The following is a 21,563-nucleotide window of genomic DNA, read 5'->3' as shown; positions in this document are numbered from 1 at the left end:
CTCCACTGTTATAGTTAAGATTGATGTCATTCATCTAAACTTTGCCTGCACCTACAAGCATAGCTACCTTTTGACCAAAACTGTGTTTCACTCGCTGAAAGGAACATCAGTATTCATGCACAAGACGGACTTAACTATATATGCTTAAACAAGCTTTGACTTACAGCAAACTGTGTAATTACCCTTTAAACAAGTACAAGACGTTGTTTAAAGTAGAGAGAAGAGTTTACATGAGTAAAATTTGCAAATGGCAAAACATATTTGCATTTTACTGAATGTAAAATCAAGTTTTTGAAAATCTGAAAGTATAAGCGTCACATTTTAACTCTATACGTAACTTGTTTGAAATGAGCAGACAGTCTCAATAAACTGTTTGAATTGCTCAGATGTGCATTGGTTCCCATGACAATGACTTGTCACAGGAAGTGCTAACTCATCACCCTGTGATGCCATATTGTAAACAAACCAGGCTAGGTGGCTAAGCTAACCTCACCTAGCAGCCCTGCACCTCAGGCTAAGCTAAATAGTAGCTTCTACAGTTAGTGGTTAGCATCATTTATGTGAAGCCTTTAACTACAGCTTGTGTGTATGCAGTGTGAACTGATCTAAACCCATTCTGCTGTTTTAGTCACTTCTTTAAATCTTTTTATTGATTTTAATTATAATAGCAGTCAGCTATTAATTTTTACTAGTATTATTTCTTTCATCTTTGTGATTTACTTACATCTTCCTTTTTTTCTTCTGTGGTTTAATTTCCCAATATAACCACAAGCAACTAGACATACTCTCCTTCTTGATTTTGTTTATTTACAACAGTTGCTTCAATTTTATGAACCAGCTACAAAAGTAATCTGAACAATTACTAGGGCATAATTTTGAGCACCACTAATAAGCAGAATCTAATAGGAAAGCTCTCTTCTTCCTCTCCCTTTTTCTTTCCTATTTGTTCAGAGGTCAAGCCTGTCGTGAGCCATCAGTAAGAAATACTAAGAAATAATTTGACCACAAGAACCATCTTAAGTCATTTGTTAAACCTAGCTGTATTTTATACACCTGGCTGCTCACTGTGCCTTTAGCCCTAAATTCTGTTTGATCTTGCAGTAGTCTCTTGCCCTTACTCTCACCACAAGCGTGCCTAAATGTTGCAGATGCTCAGCCTAACTGCCCAGATGGCAGACCAAAAGGACTGGCTAGGTGTCGTGAGGAACACCCTCCTAACCAGTGCTGCTGATCAATTACAGCACCAGAGCCAAAAGCAACTGGACAAAGATGGAAGAGAAGTAAAGGCAGATGACTCAAACCAGAGGTATGGTCACAATGATCTGACTGAAGTCAACTTCTTCCTGGCCCACATCCTCACTGTTTTGAAACAGGAGGTGAACAACCTCAAACTCCAGATCACAGAGACTCACTAGGAGCTGATGCATGCTAAAAGCCACATAGACCAGCTAGAGATGGAGGCTCGGGACAGACACAAGGACCCTGACAGAATAGAGACACAGAAGAAAAGAGAACTGAGACTCTCTTACCTGCAGCAAACAGAACCACTGCAGGAGAAACATCTCACTTCACCACATGGAGTCAGCAGAAGAACCTCCCCCAGCCAAGCACAGAGGTACAGAGGGGGGGAGCCAAAGCCTTCTGCTTGACACCTTATCAGACAATTTCCTGAAATCCTCTGCAGCTTCAGAAGGAGAAGGATTAATTCAGACAGACCCAGGTACCAGACCTACCACAGGAAGAAGCCATGGATGGGAGCATCCTCATCCTGCAGACCCCGCAGGACCTCCAACAGCAGGCAGCAACCACCTCCTCATCCACGCCCTTCACACAGCAGCCATCCAGATGCTGCACAAGGACGAATGGACATGCCTGCATTGGACCCACAGGAGCTTCTAATGCTAGTAAAAGAGCTTCTTGAACAGGTCTTACCTGAGAAGTACTCAGAAGCACAAGATTCTGACCACTCACACAACACCATGCAGCCCTGCTCAAGCCAGCCACACCACAAGAGCAGAGTGACACTGCAAACTTCAGACTGCTTCTGACTGAGAGCAGAGGCTACAATCACCGGTTGCTCCTCTGCCATCAGACCTAGGTGAGTCTGAAACCCTCTTCACACTACAACTCCTGTAACCTCCTCCTACAACCACCTGCTCCACAGGCGTCCAGACGACAGGTGACACTGTCAAGGCACCTGCTACTTCGACACCTGCTGAGCAAGCTCAGAGACCTGAACCTTGCCACCAGCAAACATCTTGCCCGCATTAACTGTACCAACACTAACTGACAGGTGACACACGGTCAAGGCACTGGCTGCCTTGATTCCTGCAGCACCAGCTCAGAGACCTGAGCTTGCCTACTGGCTACATCAACCGCCATGGAACGATCACCACTCCAGGAGACACATACAACCAGAGTCCATCACAGCCTTCCAGCCTTGTGTGCTAGTGGTGTGCCTGATCTTTCTGCACCTTCAATGTCGCTCGCTGTTGTCCACAGAAAGAACAACAACGATCAAAAGGGGGGATATATGTAGCGTCTGGACTAATCAGCCACACAAAATGATTCAATATAGTTAATGAATTACCTATGAACTCACTTTATCAAAGCTCTGTGAACCCATCCCCCTAAAACTGCAACTAGCATCCCAAACTAGCTAAACTACAGGAAGAACTAGGTGTCCTGTTACAGATACTTGGACCTTTTACGATCAGGAACAATTTTGCAGAGACCAGTGACTCATTCTTTCTGAGAGGGACAAATAAACTCTCTTAATCCTATGTATTCTCTATATAACCACTTGGGAAATGTATAAACATGTATCCAATTTTCCCATATCACGACTTTCCTTTTATAGGCTTTATTCTATGTATTAATTCTCTCTTTTGAACTATTTTGGTATTAGTGTTCCATAGTTGCAAATGTATAGTTGACTGAGATCACATTGGCAGCATGTTTGGTATCTACGGACTCCAACTTTAATTTCCTATTTGGTAATTTATGTTACATGTTACTAACTCTGTGACACATTAGTATTATAAGAATTTAGAGGGTTCTTTTCTCATTCATCCAATCCAGTGTCTTATGCTAATATCTTGCTACAGAACAAAGACTCGTAAAACTTCCCTCCGAGGGGGCAACTCCTTATTGGCTCAGACACCTTAAGAGGGTGTGACCTCTTCACCTCTTATATTCACTGAACACAAGATCAAACTCTTCTCTTCCTGCTCTTCCTCCTCTTCTTCTCTTTTACTGATGAATGCTGACGTCAAGATGATGCTTTAAGAAGCTAGAAGCTTCTAAGGAACCCCAAGCTTGTGCCAGGCCTCGGCCTAGACCTTCCATTCACCAAAGATCCTCTGAATCCAGCCGGTTCTCTTTCGTCAAGAAAATATCAGCAAAGATTCAACGGGAGCCTCCACAAATTGCATCAGGACAGTTTTAATTCAACTTGGAGAGACATGCAAGTATCAAACTTAGTCTCATTATCGGATACATTGAGTATCCTTACCCCTTTTAAAGAAGGGCCTGTTAAAACTAAACTGATGGTTTACTCAAGGCTGTTGATCTGCTGAATGTCCAACAATGCTGTAACTTCTTGCTTCCTGTACTCTGCTTTCTCTCTCTCTCTTGGTAAACTGTATGCATGTATGTGTGTGAATGTTAGAGTAGTTTAAGTGTTTAGTCTAGTTAATAAAGTCTTGTTCATGTCACACGTAAGGTTGTCTGTGTTTTGCGCTCATGTACTGGAGTCCCTATTCATGTCGGTCCTGACTACAGGCTTTTAGTAGAATAAGATTGTTATTTCCCATAACCTGGAAATGAACATTTCTTAGTTAATAAACAATTAACACTGTGTGTTCATTGAACAACAGGTTAATTGATTGTAATATTAATTTTATTACATTAAGTTAATTTTATTGACTGATTAAAATATTAATAATTAATTATAACTAGTTATGATTAATTATTCATATTTATTTTGAGCTAATTTGCTACAGGGATCAACGAGTATGAGCTGAAGAGAGTGCTTCCATCCACATCCATCCATCACTTAACCCCCTCTAACATCCATTAACACCAGAGCAAGCATGACAAAAACACACTACCTCAGTTCAAAGACAGTTCACATAAATTACAGCCCCAACGAATAGCCACAAACACACATAAAAGTGTACATATACACAATTTATTTAATCTTTAATTATCAGCTCTTTCAGGAGTTGTTACTTATGTTGATGTGTCTTTTACACAGCTTTTCTGTAAGACTACACTTTAAAATCTACCTTTAAATCTACCTTTCTAGCTAGAGTGCAAGACTTTACTCTTGGGTTCTACACTAGAACCATGTTTTGGATACAATAAATTAACGTAATTAGCTGCAGTGTGCATTAAAATGTTTACTTGAAGTGAGGTAACAAAAGAGAGACAAGGAAAGAGGGCAATCTTACAAATATAGGAGTAGCACAATTTGGGAAAATAAAAGGATCTACAGGGCTCATAAGTAAATATGAGATCACTGATGACATCAAGACTTATTTTTCTATAGTAAAATTTCTTAAAAAACAAGAATAACACTGTCTATTGTTTATAATTCACTGCAGTTTGTTACATGAACCTTGTTTACATAACAGTACAAAATTATTCAGAAGTTTTCCTTTTGTTATTGTTTTGATCATAAGTTTAACAGTTTTGAAAACAGTATGTAAGCATGTGCAAATTGGCCTGTACGTACAAAGAGTTTTGGCAGTTGTGTCTGAGTGAGAAAAGAATTCATGAAATTTGAGAGATGTAGTCATTGAATGCATTTTGTGCCAAAACAATGATAATTGATCCTCAGTTTAGCCCACATAGACTTCTGTTGTGCTCACTGTGTGAAGAGTTTTGCAAAAGTGACCTAAGTATTGAAAAAAGTGTCACGTCACGTCTCCGCTGATCGCCCAGAGTCACGTCACGTCTCCGCTGATCGCCCAGAGTCACGCCACGTCTCCGCTGATCGCCCAGAGTCACGTCACGTCTCCGCTGATCGCCCAGAGTCACGTCACGTCTCCGCTGTTCGCCCAGAGTCACGTCACGTCTCCGCTGTTCGCCCAGAGTCACGTCACGTCTCCGCTGTTCGCCCAGAGTCACGTCACGTCTCCGCTGTTCGCCCAGAGTCACGTCACGTCTCCGCTGTTCGCCCAGAGTCACGTCACGTCTCCGCTGTTCGCCCAGAGTCACGTCACGTCTCCGCTGTTCGCCCAGAGTCACGTCACGTCTCCGCTGTTCGCCCAGAGTCACGTCACGTCTCCGCTGTTCGCCCAGAGTCACGTCACGTCTCCGCTGTTCGCCCAGAGTCACGTCACGTCTCCGCTGTTCGCCCAGAGTCACGTCACGTCTCCGCTGTTCGCCCAGAGTCACGTCACGTCTCCGCTGATCGCCCAGAGTCACGTCACGTCTCCGCTGATCGCCCAGAGACACGTCACGTCGCTGGTCCTGTCCGAGAGCGGAGAGGATTGCGTTCCAGCATGAATGATCCTCCACTGACTACAGCACGAGCAGCTGGCATTCCGAAACCCACGGCCGCTTCGCCCTCAAGCTCACCGGTTGCAACGCCCTCAACCTCGCCGGTTGCAACGCTCACAAGCTCGCCGGTTGCAACGCTCTCAAGCTCGCCGGTTGCTATGGACTTAAGCGCCCTGGACGCGATGGACGAAATGGCTGCTTTGCCAGTGCCCACGGGCAAGATGGCCGCCCCTTCGGTGTCTGTAAATTCAGAGCCTGCTCCAGCCAGTGAATCTTCTCCAGAATCCATTCCAGCCAGTGAGTCCGCTCCAGAGCCTGCTCTCCCTGTCAGTCCTGTGATGGCCAAGAGGGCTGTCTTCATTTTTTATGTTTTGGCGGTGTTGCGTGCCTGGAGGAGGCATTCAGGCGTTTTTGACTCTGGACCAGTCTACCAGCCCGCTGCCGTCCCGGAGCAGCCCGAGCCCGCTGCCGTCCCGGAGCAGCCCGAGCCCGCTGCCGTCCCGGAGCAGCCCGAGCCCGCTGCCGTCCCGGAGCTGTCTGCTCTCCTTGATACGGCCATGGAGGCCGTCACCGAACTGCCCGCTCTCCTTGATACGGCCACAGAGCAGCCTTGGTCGCCCCTGCCACCACTGCCCAGGCCATTTGTCCTGCTGCTGCCACTGAGGCCATCTGCCCTGCTGGCGCCACCCGAGCTCCTTGCCCATGAACCCGCCAATGCCTCTGTTGATTTCCCCAAGAACTTTTTTGGGGGGGGGCAGTATACCTAGGGGTGGGGAGCTTGTGGGTGGGGACCTTGCCCGGCCTTTGCCAATAACGGCCTCAGAACTATTATGGCCTCCCATGGACAGTAACTCACTAGGGCCGTTTATGGACTTTGTGTTGCCGTGGTTACCCAGGCCACCTGACCTGCCGTGGCCGCCCGAGCCACCTGACCTGCTGTGGTTGCCTGAACCACCCGACCTACCGTGGCTGCCCAGGCCATCTGACCTGCCGTGGCTTCCCAGGCCATCTGACCTGCCGTGGCCACCTGAACCACCTGACCTGCCGCGGTTGCCTGTGGCTCCTGACCCTCCCTGGTTGCCCGCGCCACCTGACCTGCAGTGGCTGCCCAGGCCATCTGACCTGCCGTGGCCACCTGAGCCACCTGACCCTCCGTGGCTGCCCGTGGCACCTGACCCTCCGTGCCTGCCAGTGGCTCCTGACACTCCATGGCTGCCTGAATTCCTGGACCTGCATTGGGGACCCTGTTCCTATCTGCATGCAGGTCCCCAATGCACCCACCCACCCTCCCTAGCTGTTCCTTTTTACGCCGCGAGGACGCGCCTTCCGGGAGGGGGGCCTTATGTTATGATCACCGTCTGTTCCTGTCAGTTCCCGGACTACATTACCCATAATCCTCTCTGCCAATCACCTGCACTCACTCCATCAATCACTATCACTAATCACCACACCCAGCTGCAGTACATTAACAGGACTATAAAGGACTCACACTCACACCACCAACTTGCGAAGTCTTGATTCCTAGTGACAATTCTGAGCGTACCTTGTATCCTGTCTGCCTGTGTTTGATCTTGCCTGTTCCTGTGTATTGACCCGTTGCTGCCTGTCCTGACCCTTGCCTGTTATACTGTTCTGTGAATGATGTCCGCCTGCCTTGATCTACTGCCTGTGCCCTGACTACGATTCTGTCTACCCTCTGCTGTACCTGTTTGCTCCTGATTTACCCTGCCTGTACGACCACGCTTACTTTTGTAATAAAAGCTTGCAAATGGATCTCCGCCTCAGTCCCGCTGCGTTACACTTGGGTTGGTCCTTGACCCCCAACTAAAATTTGATAAACATATTGAGAAAATATCAAAAACAATACAACGAAATTTAAATGGTTTCAAATTAATCCGGCATTACATTCCGAACCAGGCAGCCTTGCTGTACATGCATGCTATGATCTTTTCTCATATTTCATACTGCATGACAGCATGGGCCCAGGCAGCTCCCTCAGCTACAAAGTGCATTGGTTCACTTTACAACCAAGCAATGAAAATTATGGATAGAAAACCAATTTGCTTTAATCACTGCCACATTCTTAAGAAATATAATTTATTAAGTTTTGAAAGCTTCAGTAATTTATGTGACAAGAGGCTCCTTAAACCAAAACTGTAAAATCCCACAGTGCAGTGATCTTTTGGCAAATCAGCCTTTTTCTCACAGGGCTTGTAAACTGTGGAACAACTCACTGCCCACAGAGATTAAGAACATTTCTGAGTTTAAAATGTTCACCTCTAGGCTCAAGGCATGGCTGAAAACAAACCAAAACTGTACCCATTTCTAAATGTCTGAGCGTGAATGAGTGAGTTCTGAATATGTAAAATTGCATTGTGTATTTTTTTTAGAATTGAATATTGTTTTATTATGCGTTATTGTAGAAAGGCCCATCCAGGGACGGGAGTTGAAAATTAGCACTTGCTATAAACTCTGTGTGCATCACATCAGCTGCAAACTTTGTTCTGTAGCTATGTTTGACTGCATTGTCCCTGTCAAATAAACTAATAAATAAATAAAATCTAAAGAATAGGCACAAGTACCTAAAGGATAAACACTAGTAGCTAATGAATAAGTACTAGTACTTAATGGAACTAGTAACATTTCTTATCTTATTCTTATCTTATTCTTTTTTACTTGTCTTATGTTATGACTAGTCAGATTGGCCACTGTAAATTTCAATTCAAAATCTTACTAGTATAATAAAAAAGCTTACTAGTAACATTTGGAATGAATACTAATATCTAAAGTACTAGTATGAATACTTACTTACTAGTACTTAATGGAAAAGACACTAGTATCTTAAAAATAAGTATTAGTAGCATGAAAATAGATACTAATACGTTTTAAGGATTAAATGTTAAAACGGCTTGCCAAATAACTCACATGACTGTGAAATCCCTACAGCGTGTTGTGTTCATCTGTACTTAAATGTAGCCAAGATTAAGCAAGCCAAGTGTTTATTTTGAAAATGGTTTCATTAGAAAAAGTCTTACTGACCAAAACTTTTGAATTGAACAGTTTAATTCTACATTGGCTTTGTTTGGAACAGACAATACTTTGTCTAAAATTTAATATAAATTGTAAAATATTAAATTCTGTTTTATTTATAAACATGCATATATTTGTTAGTGGTTCTGATTACTGCATTTGAATCCACTGAAGCTCAGATAGACATTGAAAGACTCTCAAATAGAATAAATAAAATGGATATTAGGTTTTGAAGCAGATGCTGCTGCAGATGTTTTTTAAACATGTTTATAAAGCACTATGCCGGAAATGGTGGTCACACACAGATGGGTCTGAGATTAGAGGTGATAGGTCAGACACACATATACTCACTCATTGATTGTCATTCCAGAGTTATCTATGGCTTTTGCATGGGAATATCATCATTGAAGAGTGCGTTACACACACACACACACACACACACACACACACACACACACACACACACACACACACACACACACACACACACACACACACACACACACACACACACACACACACACACACACACACACACACACACACACACACACACACACACACAGGTTTGTTTTGTTTTGCTATCTTAGTGAGTACATTCCATAGGCGTAATGGTTTTTATACTGAACAAACTGTACATTCTACCCCCTACACTACCTCTACTCCTAAACCTACCCATCACAGAAAACATTCTGCATTTTTACATTTTTATATTTTTTAGTATGTTTTTAAAGCTATTTTAAATATGAGTACTCATGAAATGTCGTATTACCAGTGTAATACCCATGTCATTACACAAATTTGTGTCCTCATAAATCATAAAAACACGTGCACAGACACACACACACACAAACAAAACAAACAAACACATAAACTAAAATGAAGTGGATCTGGACCTTGTGTTGCTAAAGGGGAAAAGCCATTGAAAATGACTAAGGCTCTACATAACCACAAAAGCTTGAAGGTGTGTGTGTGTGTATGTGTGTGTGCTTTTCTTCTGGTGTGGAATGGATCATACCAATCGAGTCTGACACAAACTTGGATTCATGATGGAAACCAGGGGTGTTTGTATGTCATTGTTCTGTTTTGGGAGGAGGAGCAGAGTCACTGGAGATTTTATCCTACATGCAGTGGGGAGGAAATGGCATGTGTGTGTGTGTGTGTGTGTGTGTGTGTGTGTGTGTGTGTGTGTGTGTGTGTGTGTGTGCGTGCGTGCGTGCGTGCGTGCGTGTGTGTGTGTGTGTGTGTGTGTGTTTTGCTACAGTCTTGGCAAGTCATTGTTTTGCCATGTCATTGGCACACTCCCTCCACAGCATTGGTGGGCTTATGAGTTATGATAGGATAAGATGCATAGTAAAATTATTCTGACATATTTGTGTTTTTGCTCTGCAGTGAAAGCAGATTACATGCTGCTTAGCAGACATTTTGGCCTTTTCATGATATTCTCAAAAACTCAAGAACTATATATATATATATATATATATATATATATATATATATGACTATATAAACTGTCGAGATTTAGCACTGCTTTGTGACTTTGTGTCTTTCACTGAATATTTGACATTTAATGACACAATTTTAAAAGGTATTGGCAAACAGACATTAGATACAAAGCTAGAATAGGGTCATATTATATATAGATTTCAATTCTTGTGATTCACTTATATTTCTATTTTCTATATATTTTTTGCCAAGGAAGTCATAATTCAGTTTTATTGTAATTTATAAATATTCAATTTAACACAATAATGTGCTGCTCAGACTGTTCAAGTCAGATGTCAGAAATCCATGGATTCCAGAATGAGCTGTTTTTTGCTGTTTGATTTTAGTAAATGGTCTTACAATCTTTGATCAAGGAAAGTTTGTCATGATGACCCATTTGCCATGTATTGATCTTCAAACATTTCTCTCTCCCCCCCCATATATGTATCTGTTTTGTGTATGTGTGTGTGTCTGTGTGTTAGTGTGTCTTGCTGCTGATGCTGAGGAGAGGCTGGTAGATTTTCTGCTTGGTCCTGAGCGCTACAATAAACTTATCCGGCCTGCGGTCAATAAGAGTCAGCAGGTCACTATTGGCATCAAAGTCTCTCTTGCACAGCTCATTAGTGTGGTAAGTGTTCTTCATACACACAGACATACAGCACTCACAAAATATTAGAGCAAAACACTACTGACTCCAGACTTTTAAACAGTACTGTATATAATATTTATATATAAGTCATCTTATATATGAAAAATGTTTCTGACTCCAAACTTTTGAATTGTATTGAGTGCAACATAAAAAAGTTTATATAAATATGAATTTAAATATTAAAAATGACTGGCTTTAAAAAGTGCATCTAATGTTCACGTCACAAGCACACAATTGCATTAGAGCTGTGGTGCAGCAGCAGTAGCATGTCCTTGACACATTACAGACTCAAGGTACATTCAGACTGACAGGTAAATTCACTTTGACACTGTGTTCTAACTAGGCATAATGCCACAAAGTGACAAGCAACAAAACAGTTTGTTTCTATATTTGTCCTGTTACACTGTGTATCCCCACCCACTGCAAAATCTCATTTATTTATCTCTGTGCTTCAGACAGCTGTATATTAAACAGCAAATACATTCAAACTGACTTGCACTCATTGTGAGGATGCTGGAACCCTGCCGGGTCCCGTTTGGTTAGGACACAGTGTTAGCACTCACACGGGTGATGCAGGTTTGAGTCTGATCCCATCATATCCTTGCCACTCCACCCAATAATTTTCTGTTCCCTTTTTCACTGTTGCATACAAACTAGGGCTGTCAAGCGATTTAAATTTTTAATTGAATTACATAATGTGCCGAATTAATGTAGTTAATCGCAAATTAATCACACATCAAATTTCGCTGAGATATAACCCCCAGAAGATAATTTAAAGTCATTATTGTGTTAAATGAGAAAAGCATCAAATAGACATTATAAAAAATAACTTTAGAAAGAAACATTTTATCTGATTCAACATAGCAATTCAAAAGTTTGGGATCGGTAAAAGAAAATAAATTGAGAAATGTTGCAGATTTTTTTTTTTTACATTCAATGGAAGTCAGTAACCAATGGTAACCAAAACAGTTTGGTTACCAACATTCTTGAAAATATCTTCTTTTATGTTCTGGAAAAGAAAGAAAGTCATGAAGGTGAGTAAATGATGACAGAATTTTGTTCTTTTTTTTAATTAATATGAAAATATGAAATTATTTTTTAAAGAAATTATGCTCTAAATAAGAAACTAAAACTGTGGTAAATGTCTATGAGTAAGTCATTGCACAATATGTTCTGAGATGCACAACAGTTCTGTTGTGGCTTTATAAGTAATATTTTCATTGGCAAAATCGAGCAAAAACAGACAATATTGTGTCTAAAATACAGAACAATATTAACTTCTTATTTATTAAACTCTTATATAAAATTAAGTTCACATTTGCACTTGTGCTATTTGGGATAAAAACAGCACTTGTGTGATACTTGTTACTCGTGTTGTGTGATATTGCGTAACTACTGTATATAAGAGACAAAAACTCATGCAAGAGCATTTTTGCCCCATTATCTTGAATTTTAGGGGCATTCTAACTGCATTCTACAGTATAGGCTACATCAAGCAGTGAGTTGTTTCCCTGCATCATATTCCTCACCGATCCCCTGTATGAAAATAAGAACCTTAATACAAACACATGCAATGTTCTGTTTTTTTACAGAATGAGAGGGAACAAATCATGACAACGAATGTGTGGCTGACTCAGGTAAGCTCACCTGCTATGCCTGTGTGCTCATCTGGATAGTGTTATAAAACACAGTCAATTGAGCTGTCCAATACATAGAGTGCACACACGCACGTTAAAATTCAATTATAGTTCACTTTTAGGTCATTTCTGTTGCGTGATGGAAAATCCTGTTTAACTGAGTGAATGCATTTAGCTGTTCTGTTTTAAATAAGTTTGGTACATCATCTGACTCATTTTCAACAGTTTTTTTTCAACAGCATTTTAATTTTTCTATAGGAATGGAATGACTACAGACTGGTGTGGGATCCGAATGAGTATGAGGGCATCAAAAAACTACGAATACCATCACAGCACATCTGGCTCCCTGATATAGTGCTCTATAACAAGTATGCCATAACTGTGACCAGTAGCATATATATATATATATATATATATATATATATATATATATATATATATATATATATACACAGACACAGAGACTTCCATTCAAACTTCCATATATACACACATAGACACAGACTTCCATTTTTTAATGTTTTAAAGTCTCTTATGCTCACCAAGGCTGCATTATAAATACAGTAAAACAGTAATATTGTGAAATATTATTACATTTAAAATGACTGTTTTAATATATTTTAAAATGTTATTTATTCATGTGATGGCAAAGCTGACTTTTCAGCAGCCATTACTTAGTCTTTACTGTCAAATTTTACTTCAGAAATTATTCTAATATAGAAACATTTCTTATTATTATCAATGTTGAAAATGGTTGTGCTGCTTAATATATTTGTGGAAACCATAGTGCATTTTTCTTTGATGAACTCAAAAGAGCATCACTTATTTGAATTTTTTCGGAACCCGAATTCTGGAAAAGTTGGGATGTTTTTTAAATTTGAATAAAATGAAAACTAAAAGACATTCAAATCACACAAGCCAATATTTTATTCACAACAGAACATTGAAAAAATAACAAATGTTTAAACTGAGAAATTTTACAATTTTATGCACAAACAGTCCATTTTAAATGAGCCTTGGCCCACAGGACATGATGTTTACATATGGCTTATTGTTATTGACACAATCATGTCGATAAGTGATGCAGTGTCGTCTGAGGTCCCGAAGACCACGGGCATGCAATAAAGGTTTCTCCAGATTCTCTGAATCTTTTGATGATGTTATGCACTGTAGATCAGATTTGCAAAGCCTTTTCAATTTGACATTGAAGAACATTGTTTTTAAAGTATTCCATAATCTTTTTACGCACTCTTTCACAGCTCTGCCCATCTTTACTTCTGAGAGACTCTGCCTCTCTAAGACATCCCTTTTATAGTTAATAATGTTACAGACCTGATATCAATTAACTTAATTAGTTGCTAGATGTTCTCCTAGCTAAATCTTTTCAAAATTTCTTGCTTTTCCAACCATTTGTTTCCCCCGTGCCAACTTTTTTGAGACCAGTAGCAGGCATCAAATTTGAAATGAGCTCATTTTGTGCATAAAATTGTGAAATTTCTCAGTTTAAACATTTGTTATGTTATCTATGTTCTATTGTGAATAAAATGTAATTTTCATTTTATTCAAATTTAAAAAACATCCCAACTTTTCTGGAATTTAGGTTGTAAAGGTCTTTACTGTCTTGCTGAATAAAGTGAAAATAAAAATCCTACTGACCCCAACATTTTGAACAATAGTGTGAGCACAACATTGAGGATTCTTTCTATTAAATGAGTAGTTCAGAAGATTACTTGATGTTTACATCCTTATTGGTGAGCACTGATATACTGTATAAGTATAGTTACAGTGGGTACGGAAAATATTCAGACCCCCTTAAATGGTTCACTCTTTGTTATATTGCAGCCATTTGCTAAAACAATTTAAGTTCATTTTTTTCCTCATTAATGTACACACAGCACCCCATATTGACAGAAAAACACAGAATTGTTGACATTTTTGCAGATTTATTCAAAAAGAAAAACTGAAATATCACATGGTCCTAAGTATTCAGACCCTTTGCTTAGTATTCAGTAGAAGCACCCTTTTTGTAACGATGGGAGACTCAGGCAGGGGATCCAAATGCAGCGTTTTATTAAAGGTAAGCGTGGTCGTACAAGCAGGGTCAAACAGGAGCAAACAGGTACAGCAGAGGGTAGACAGAATCGTAATCCAGATACAGGCAGAGGTCAGGACTGGCAGATATCACTCACAGGTCGGTATACAAAGCAAGGGTCAGGACAGGCAGCAACGGGTCAATAAACAGGAAACAGGCAGGAACGGTAACAACAAACAGGCAGACAATAAATACAGGGGAACGCTCAGAAATGTCACACGGGGTAAACAAGACTTCGCCCTCAGGAGGTGTGTGTGTGAGTCATTTATAGTCCAGATAAAAAGCTTCAGGTGTATGTGGCAGATGATGATTGGAGTGGAGTGTGTGCATGTGACTGGCAGGGAGGATTATGGGAAATGTAGTCTGGGAACTGACAGGATTCATGACACTTTTGATCTAATACAGCCATGAGTCTTTTTGTGAAAGATGCAACAAGTTTTTCACACCTGGATTTGGGGATCCTCTGCCATTCCTCCTTGCAGATCCTCTCCAGTTCTGTCAGGTTGGATGGTAAACATTGGTGGACAGCCATTTTTAGGTCTCTCCAGAGATGCTCAATTGGGTTTAAGTCAGGGCTCTGGCTGGGCCATTCAAGAACAGTCACGGAGTTGTTGTGAAGCCACTCCTCTGTTATTTTAGCTGTGTGCTTAGGGTCATTGTCTTGTTGGATGGTAAACTTTTGGCCCAGTCTGAGGTCCTGAGCACTCTGGAGAAGTTTTTCGTCCAGGATATCCCTGTACTTGGCCGCATTCATCTTTCCCTCGATTGCAACCCATTGTCCTGTCCCTACAGCTGAAAAACACCCCCACAGCATGATGCTGCCACCACCAGGCTTCACTGTTGGGACTGTATTGGACAGGTGATGAGCAGTGCCTGGTTTTCGCCACACATACTGCTTAGAATTAAGGCCAAAAAGTTCTATCTTGGTTTTATCAGACCAGAGAATTTTATTTCTCACCATCTTGGCAAACTCCATGCGGCCTTTCATGTGTCTTGCACTGAGGAGAGGCTTCCGTCGGGCCACTCTGCCATAATGCCCCGACTGGTGGAGGGCTGCTGTGATGGTTGACTTTCTAGAACTTTCTCCCATCTCCCGACTGCATCTCTGGAGCTCAGCCACACTGATCTTTGGGTTCTTCTTTACCTCTCTCAACAAGGCTATTCTCCCCCGATAGCGCAGTTTGGCCGGACGGCCAGTTCTAGGAAGGGTTCTGGTCGTCCCAAATGTCTTCCATTTAAGGATTATGGAGGCCACTGTGCTCTTAGGAACCTTAAGTGCAGCAGAATTTTTTTGTCTATGAGCTCTTCAGGCAGTTCCTTTGACCTCATGATTCTCATTTGCTTTGACATGCACTGTGAGCTGTAAGGTCTTATATAGACAGGTGTGTGGCTTTCCTAATCAAGTCCAATCAGTATAATCAAACACAGCTGGACTCAAATGAAAGTGTAGAACCATCTCAAGGATGATCAGAAGAAACCTGAGTTAAATATATGAGTGTCACAGCAAAGGGTCTGAATACTTAGGACCATGTGATATTTCAGTTTTTCTTTTTTAATGAATCTGCAAAAATGTCAACAATTCTGTGTTTTTCTGTCAATATGGGGTGCTGTGTGTACATTAATGAGGGAAAAAAAAAAAAAACTTAAATGATTTTAGCAAATGGCTGCAATATAACAAAGAGTGAAGAATTTAAGGGGGTCTGAATACTTTCCGCACCCACTGTATATAATAGTCAAGTCTCTAATGCGTACCACAACATCTGATTCTTATTATTTTATTTGGAATAGCCCGGAGCAATAGCTTTGGAAACAGTTATTATTACCTCACTAATGTGTGTTCACAGTTGTTCTCAGTTTTTATTAAGGCCATAAGCCGTGTACACTTTTGGGATGTTTTGAGGCTTTGATGCACAGTCATTATTTAGTGACAAACTCAATACAACAAGCAAGCTGTCACTGTTCCAAGAGACTGGCTAATTATGCTAAAGAGTTGCCAAAAGCAAAAGCAGTTGCCTCCCTTGATGCTGTTCTTTCAGGTCGTTCATGACAAAGCTCAGAAGAATGAAGAAAAAAAAAATAAGATGAATGACAAGCAAAAATGTTTAAACTGTTTGATCTAGGTCAGATGTGTGTTCCTAGTTGAAGCATTGTGTGTTGTATAATCCCCATTTTAGCTGATAAAAATGGAGGATGCACTTGCACATGTTCATTGCTTAAATGGATAAATTGAGTGGGATGAGACTTTAATTTGCTTAAGAGGCATTTCCTCATGTAAAGAGACACTGGTGCATGTAATCCTTTGCTAAAATAAGCATTGTATTTCTATGTTAATTTTAATTAAAAAGATGTACACTAATAATTTTCAAAAGCCAGAGAGAAAGAGAGAGATCCTGGATTAAATATCTGTTAATTAATGCATATTAACCAGGAGGTGTAATGAGGAGGTGTTTTCATTGTCTCATATATATAGGTTTTTCAAACTAATTTAAAATGTTTAATTTAAAATGTTTAACATAATAATTTTGAACACACCAAATTTTATATTACTACAGTTTCATCACAATAATTTGATTGGATTGACAGCCGTAATTAAAAAAACACGTCAACTTAATACCATATAAGTATTCCCTAAATAATATATATATATATTTTTTTGGCTTTAATAAAATTTTTAAGACATAATATAATTTAGAAATTGAACATTATTTAGAATAAAATATTTTTTTGGGGAAAACAACTTTTTCACAGTATGAAAAGGACTTTATTAACAAAAATATATTGCTGCCATTGTTTTTTTTGTTTTTTTTTTCCTCTCAAAAGGATATTCATATTTGGTGATGGGTACATCAAAAATTTTAAAAACCCCTGTGCCAGTGAATGCATTTTGCCACTGTAACACACTTTATGCTTTTTATACAGTGTACACTTGAATTATATTTAGAATGTATATTCTTTCTTTTACAGTGCAGATGGGGTGTATGAAGTATCATTTTACTGCAATGCAGTTGTCTCCAACAACGGTGACATTTTCTGGCTCCCTCCTGCCATCTACAAGAGCGCCTGTGCGATTGAAGTCCAAAACTTCCCCTTTGATCAACAGAACTGCACGCTTAAATTTCGTTCCTGGACCTACGACCGCACAGAACTGGATCTTGTCTTGACGTCCGATTTTGCCAGTCGTGATGACTACACACCCAGTGGCGAATGGGATATTGTGTCACTCCCTGGCAGAAAAAACGAAGACCCCAATGACCTCACATACCTGGATGTCACATACGACTTTGTGATCAAGCGCAAGCCTCTCTTCTACACGATTAACCTCATCATTCCATGCGTCCTCATCACTTCTCTTGCAATTCTGGTTTTCTACCTTCCTTCAGACTGTGGGGAGAAGATGACACTTTGTATTTCAGTTCTTCTGGCTCTTACTGTGTTTCTGCTACTGATTTCGAAGATCGTTCCACCAACATCACTTGCTGTTCCATTAATAGGGAAGTATCTGATGTTTACGATGGTACTGGTCACATTTTCTATCGTGACGAGTGTGTGTGTGCTCAACGTGCACCACCGTTCTCCATCAACCCACCGTATGCCTGAGTGGGTCAAGCGTGTGTTCCTGCATAAGCTTCCTGCTTTCCTTCTAATGCGACGACCAGGAAGGTCTAATGTACGGGAGAGGTTTCGAAAGAAACACCAGCAGAAATCGTTTTCCTCTGATGCAAAGAGCATAAGGTTGGATGGAGACTCATTCTTCTTAAGTGATGACCCCGGACGTGTGTGCGGCGCCTGGAGGGTCGGTGACCTTCCTGAGGGGTCAGACTTCAGGCAGAGAGTTAAAGTCAGACATGACCAAGATGTGGATGAGGCCATAGAAGGTGTGAGGTTCATTGCTGAACATATGAAGATTGAGGATGATGATGAAGGGGTGAGAAGTGGTTTTGAGTTTTATTGATTTATTTGGCTTATTGTGGGTGCTTTCACACTGGCAGTTTAGATCAAAACAGGGCAAGGTTTGCATGAAAAATTGGTAATGTGAAAGCTGTCTTGCGGACCCGTGAGTGCATTGGAGTACCATAATCGACTAAGAGCCAGATTTACTAACAGCTTGCACTAGCGCAAACCCTCTTTTTGGCGTTAAAAAAATACTGTTGGGATTTACTAAAGACACACAATGCAAAATTAAGGGCTGAAAAGGCGTGGACTGAGTTGTTTTTGTGGCCGACCTTATTGCATATGTATGCATATGTAACGAGTAAGTCAATTTACTGGTATTTGCACCATTATTTAATGGCCAAAAATAGCATTTCTTAACCCATTTTGCGACATGGCTGCAATTGTTGCTGCTAGGAGGAGACACCGCAGAGAATAGAGAGTGCATGGTAGAAGGGAGAAAACATTTTCCACTTGTATTAATTTCTTTGGAATGTCAGAGGAAGATGTTATCCGAACACATTGCTTGCCAAGCCATGTTGGCCTATATGTATGTGTACGTATTTGTCAGATTACATGTAACAAGTTGTGCCTGTGTCGACCCGTACCTGATGAGCATCAGCTCTGCTTATTTGTGACCCAATGCTAATTTCCACTGCTCTTGTTAGATTGAGTTGGTCATTATATAAATGATTTGACTGCGTCTGTGTTCTTTCATTTGCGTGTCAACAATAGATCACGTGCAAAACTTGTCACTCCCATTGGCGCATTTGTGGAATTAAAAAGCTACAAAGCTGTCACTGGGGCAGTACCCTAAGACACTAAAGTGAATTATCTTCTATTATATGCTGTCCACGTTTGTAATGACATTCAGATCAGACCAATGCTGCTATTGGGCACCAGGAACAAAAGCGCTCAGATTCAGACCACAGCAAACGTGCTCAGTGTGAAAGCCCCCTAAATGAATGGTTTGCTAATAGTTTGCAAATTTTAATTAGACAGAACAAACGGGATCTACACAACAGCCTCTTCAATGTCTACAAACACTCAAGTTAAGCTCAAGTGTTTAAAAAGGGGATAAGTAAACCAATATCCTTAAAAAAGTTTGCTTCAATATAACGGATAAATAACATAATGTTAAGTTTAATTAAATAGTTCAAATTAAACAGTCAAAGTCTACTTTCACTAGACGAGCTGGTTTTGGCAACATCACCTGCCGTAGCCATGTATCTCCATGCTTCTCATGTATGAAACACCACTCCCATTCATGTAAAGTAGCCTTGTTGACCAGTTTGGATGAGTAAGGGCAAAACGCAAAACATATAGTACCTTCAATGACCTGTAGATGGCGATATTGCTTCTTTTGTAGCAGAAATAAACTGCTGCATAAAAAGTTAGTTGCCATGCAAAATGTAACGAGTAGCAGCATTACTCATCACAAATGTACTGGAGTAAAGAGTACATATACTTGTAAAAATGTAATCAATTAGAGAGTACAAATTAATATCTTTGATACTCAGTCATACTACAAAGTACAGTAACTAATTACATATATAGGAACTTTAGCCGCTTTTCCACCGTCGGGCCGAACGGTTCTGTTTCCTCTTGAGCCTGGTACGGTACGATTACAAACTGTAACCGTAATGCCTTGCCCGGATTGGCACGGAATGGAAAAGCGGCTTTATCACACATTCGTTGTTCAAACTACGTTGATTAATACTGTCATTAATGATGTCATACAGTTAATAATTTATGGTTATATAACTTTGATAACTTCTGCTTATTAATCGATTCGAGATCAAATAATAATTAATTAATTATTGCTGTAAATAATTACCATCATATCTGAAACTACTTTGCTATTTTTGTTCTCTGATGTTTTACTTCTTTTCCAGATGTTAGATACCAATGCGGGTTCTCTCTTACATCATTCCAGGGTTCCCCTGGGGTTCACCAACACGGTGAACGTGATTTCACCAAGTACCACATGTTCCTGGATCAACATCTTTGTTGACCCTGCAAAAACATTCCAACCAACCAATCAGACTTGAGGGTCAAGTTTACAGTTTGACCAGTTTAGGCTGACAACCAGGGTTAGGTGCTTCTACATCAGTGTTATTCACATATCATTTCCCTCAGATTTTAGGGATAAGTTATGGCTAGTATTATGTTTAGGGGTAGGGATAGGGTCAGGACTAAATTTTCGGTAAGAGTAATGTTGTTTCAGGATCAACAAAGCATGTTGATCCAGGAACATGTCTCACTTGGCAAAATAACGGTGACCTCTAAAACACATATGCACACATGCACTTTTCAAAATTGCCACATTCTCTTGGCAAACTAAAAGACATGTGTGTATATATATATATATATAGACTGAAAGACATTATGAATTTTGTCAGTAGAATTTTATAATGATCATTAATGAAAGAAATCTGTTATCACATTTTGTTTGTTTAGTATCGTTGTTTAATGTGCCAATTGTTACACTGTATTTATGCTTCCTCTTAAAAGACTGGAACGTTTTTTTTAGTCCATGTAAAAACCTCATACAGTACTGTATTTATAAATATTTATTATTGAAATTATTGTATTGTATTGTATATCTTTTTTATCCACCAAGGTGGAAAATTGTCTCATAAATTGTTTCCAAATATTTATCCCTTACTTGAAAAGAGGCATTAAATGGAACCATTAAAAAATAGTTAATTCTTTACAATTCCCTTTCCTAGACATGGGATACTATATGTCTGCAGTGTGCAACCAAATACCAGGAATGAAGACACTTTCAAACTTTACAAACCATTCAGTGTTAAGCCCATCCCTAATTCCCCCATGACTATGCATATATGTAATTTTAATTAATGTATTTTGCATGTGTCATACAGATCATTGAGGACTGGAAGTATGTAGCCATGGTGATCGACCGGCTCTTCCTCTGGATTTTTATCCTGGTGTGTGTCGTCGGCACACTCGGACTCTTTGTTCAGCCCCTCTTTCAAAGCTACAACACCCCCGTGGCAGAAGAAGTGTGAGTCACATCTTTCTTTCTCTACTCCTTCTCTTTAATTCATGATAGAGCGGTGTTTGGAGGCCAGTGCCTTCCGGAGTTTTGTAAACTTGCATTTAACAATAACGTCACCTCCAATGTGAAAAAGTTTACTGACGTTTACTGATGCATCTGCTTCTTTCTTTTCCTCCTTGCCTTTTCCCATGGTGTTCTTCTCTTTCC

The 21,563-nt window shown here is 40.3% G+C and overlaps 1 protein-coding gene across 1 annotated transcript; it reads left to right on the top strand.

Annotated features, from left to right (window-relative positions):
* The first annotated feature begins 9,816 nt into the window (after positions 1 to 9,816).
* On the top strand, positions 9,817 to 21,366 carry chrnb5a (cholinergic receptor, nicotinic, beta 5a). Its single transcript, XM_067402733.1, has 6 exons — positions 9,817 to 9,844; positions 10,521 to 10,651; positions 12,265 to 12,309; positions 12,568 to 12,677; positions 17,366 to 18,326; positions 21,220 to 21,366. The coding sequence occupies exons 1-6, from the start codon at positions 9,826 to 9,828 to the stop codon at positions 21,364 to 21,366; spliced, it is 1,413 nt and encodes a 470-aa protein (XP_067258834.1). The 5' UTR covers positions 9,817 to 9,825.
* Positions 21,367 to 21,563: the final 197 nt, after the last annotated feature.

This window comes from Chanodichthys erythropterus, chromosome 12 (assembly GCF_024489055.1).
Source record: "Chanodichthys erythropterus isolate Z2021 chromosome 12, ASM2448905v1, whole genome shotgun sequence".
Taxonomy (NCBI): Eukaryota; Metazoa; Chordata; class Actinopteri; order Cypriniformes; family Xenocyprididae; genus Chanodichthys; species Chanodichthys erythropterus.
Note: the sequence above shows the minus strand (reverse complement) of the source record. Positions and strands in the feature narration are given on the sequence as shown.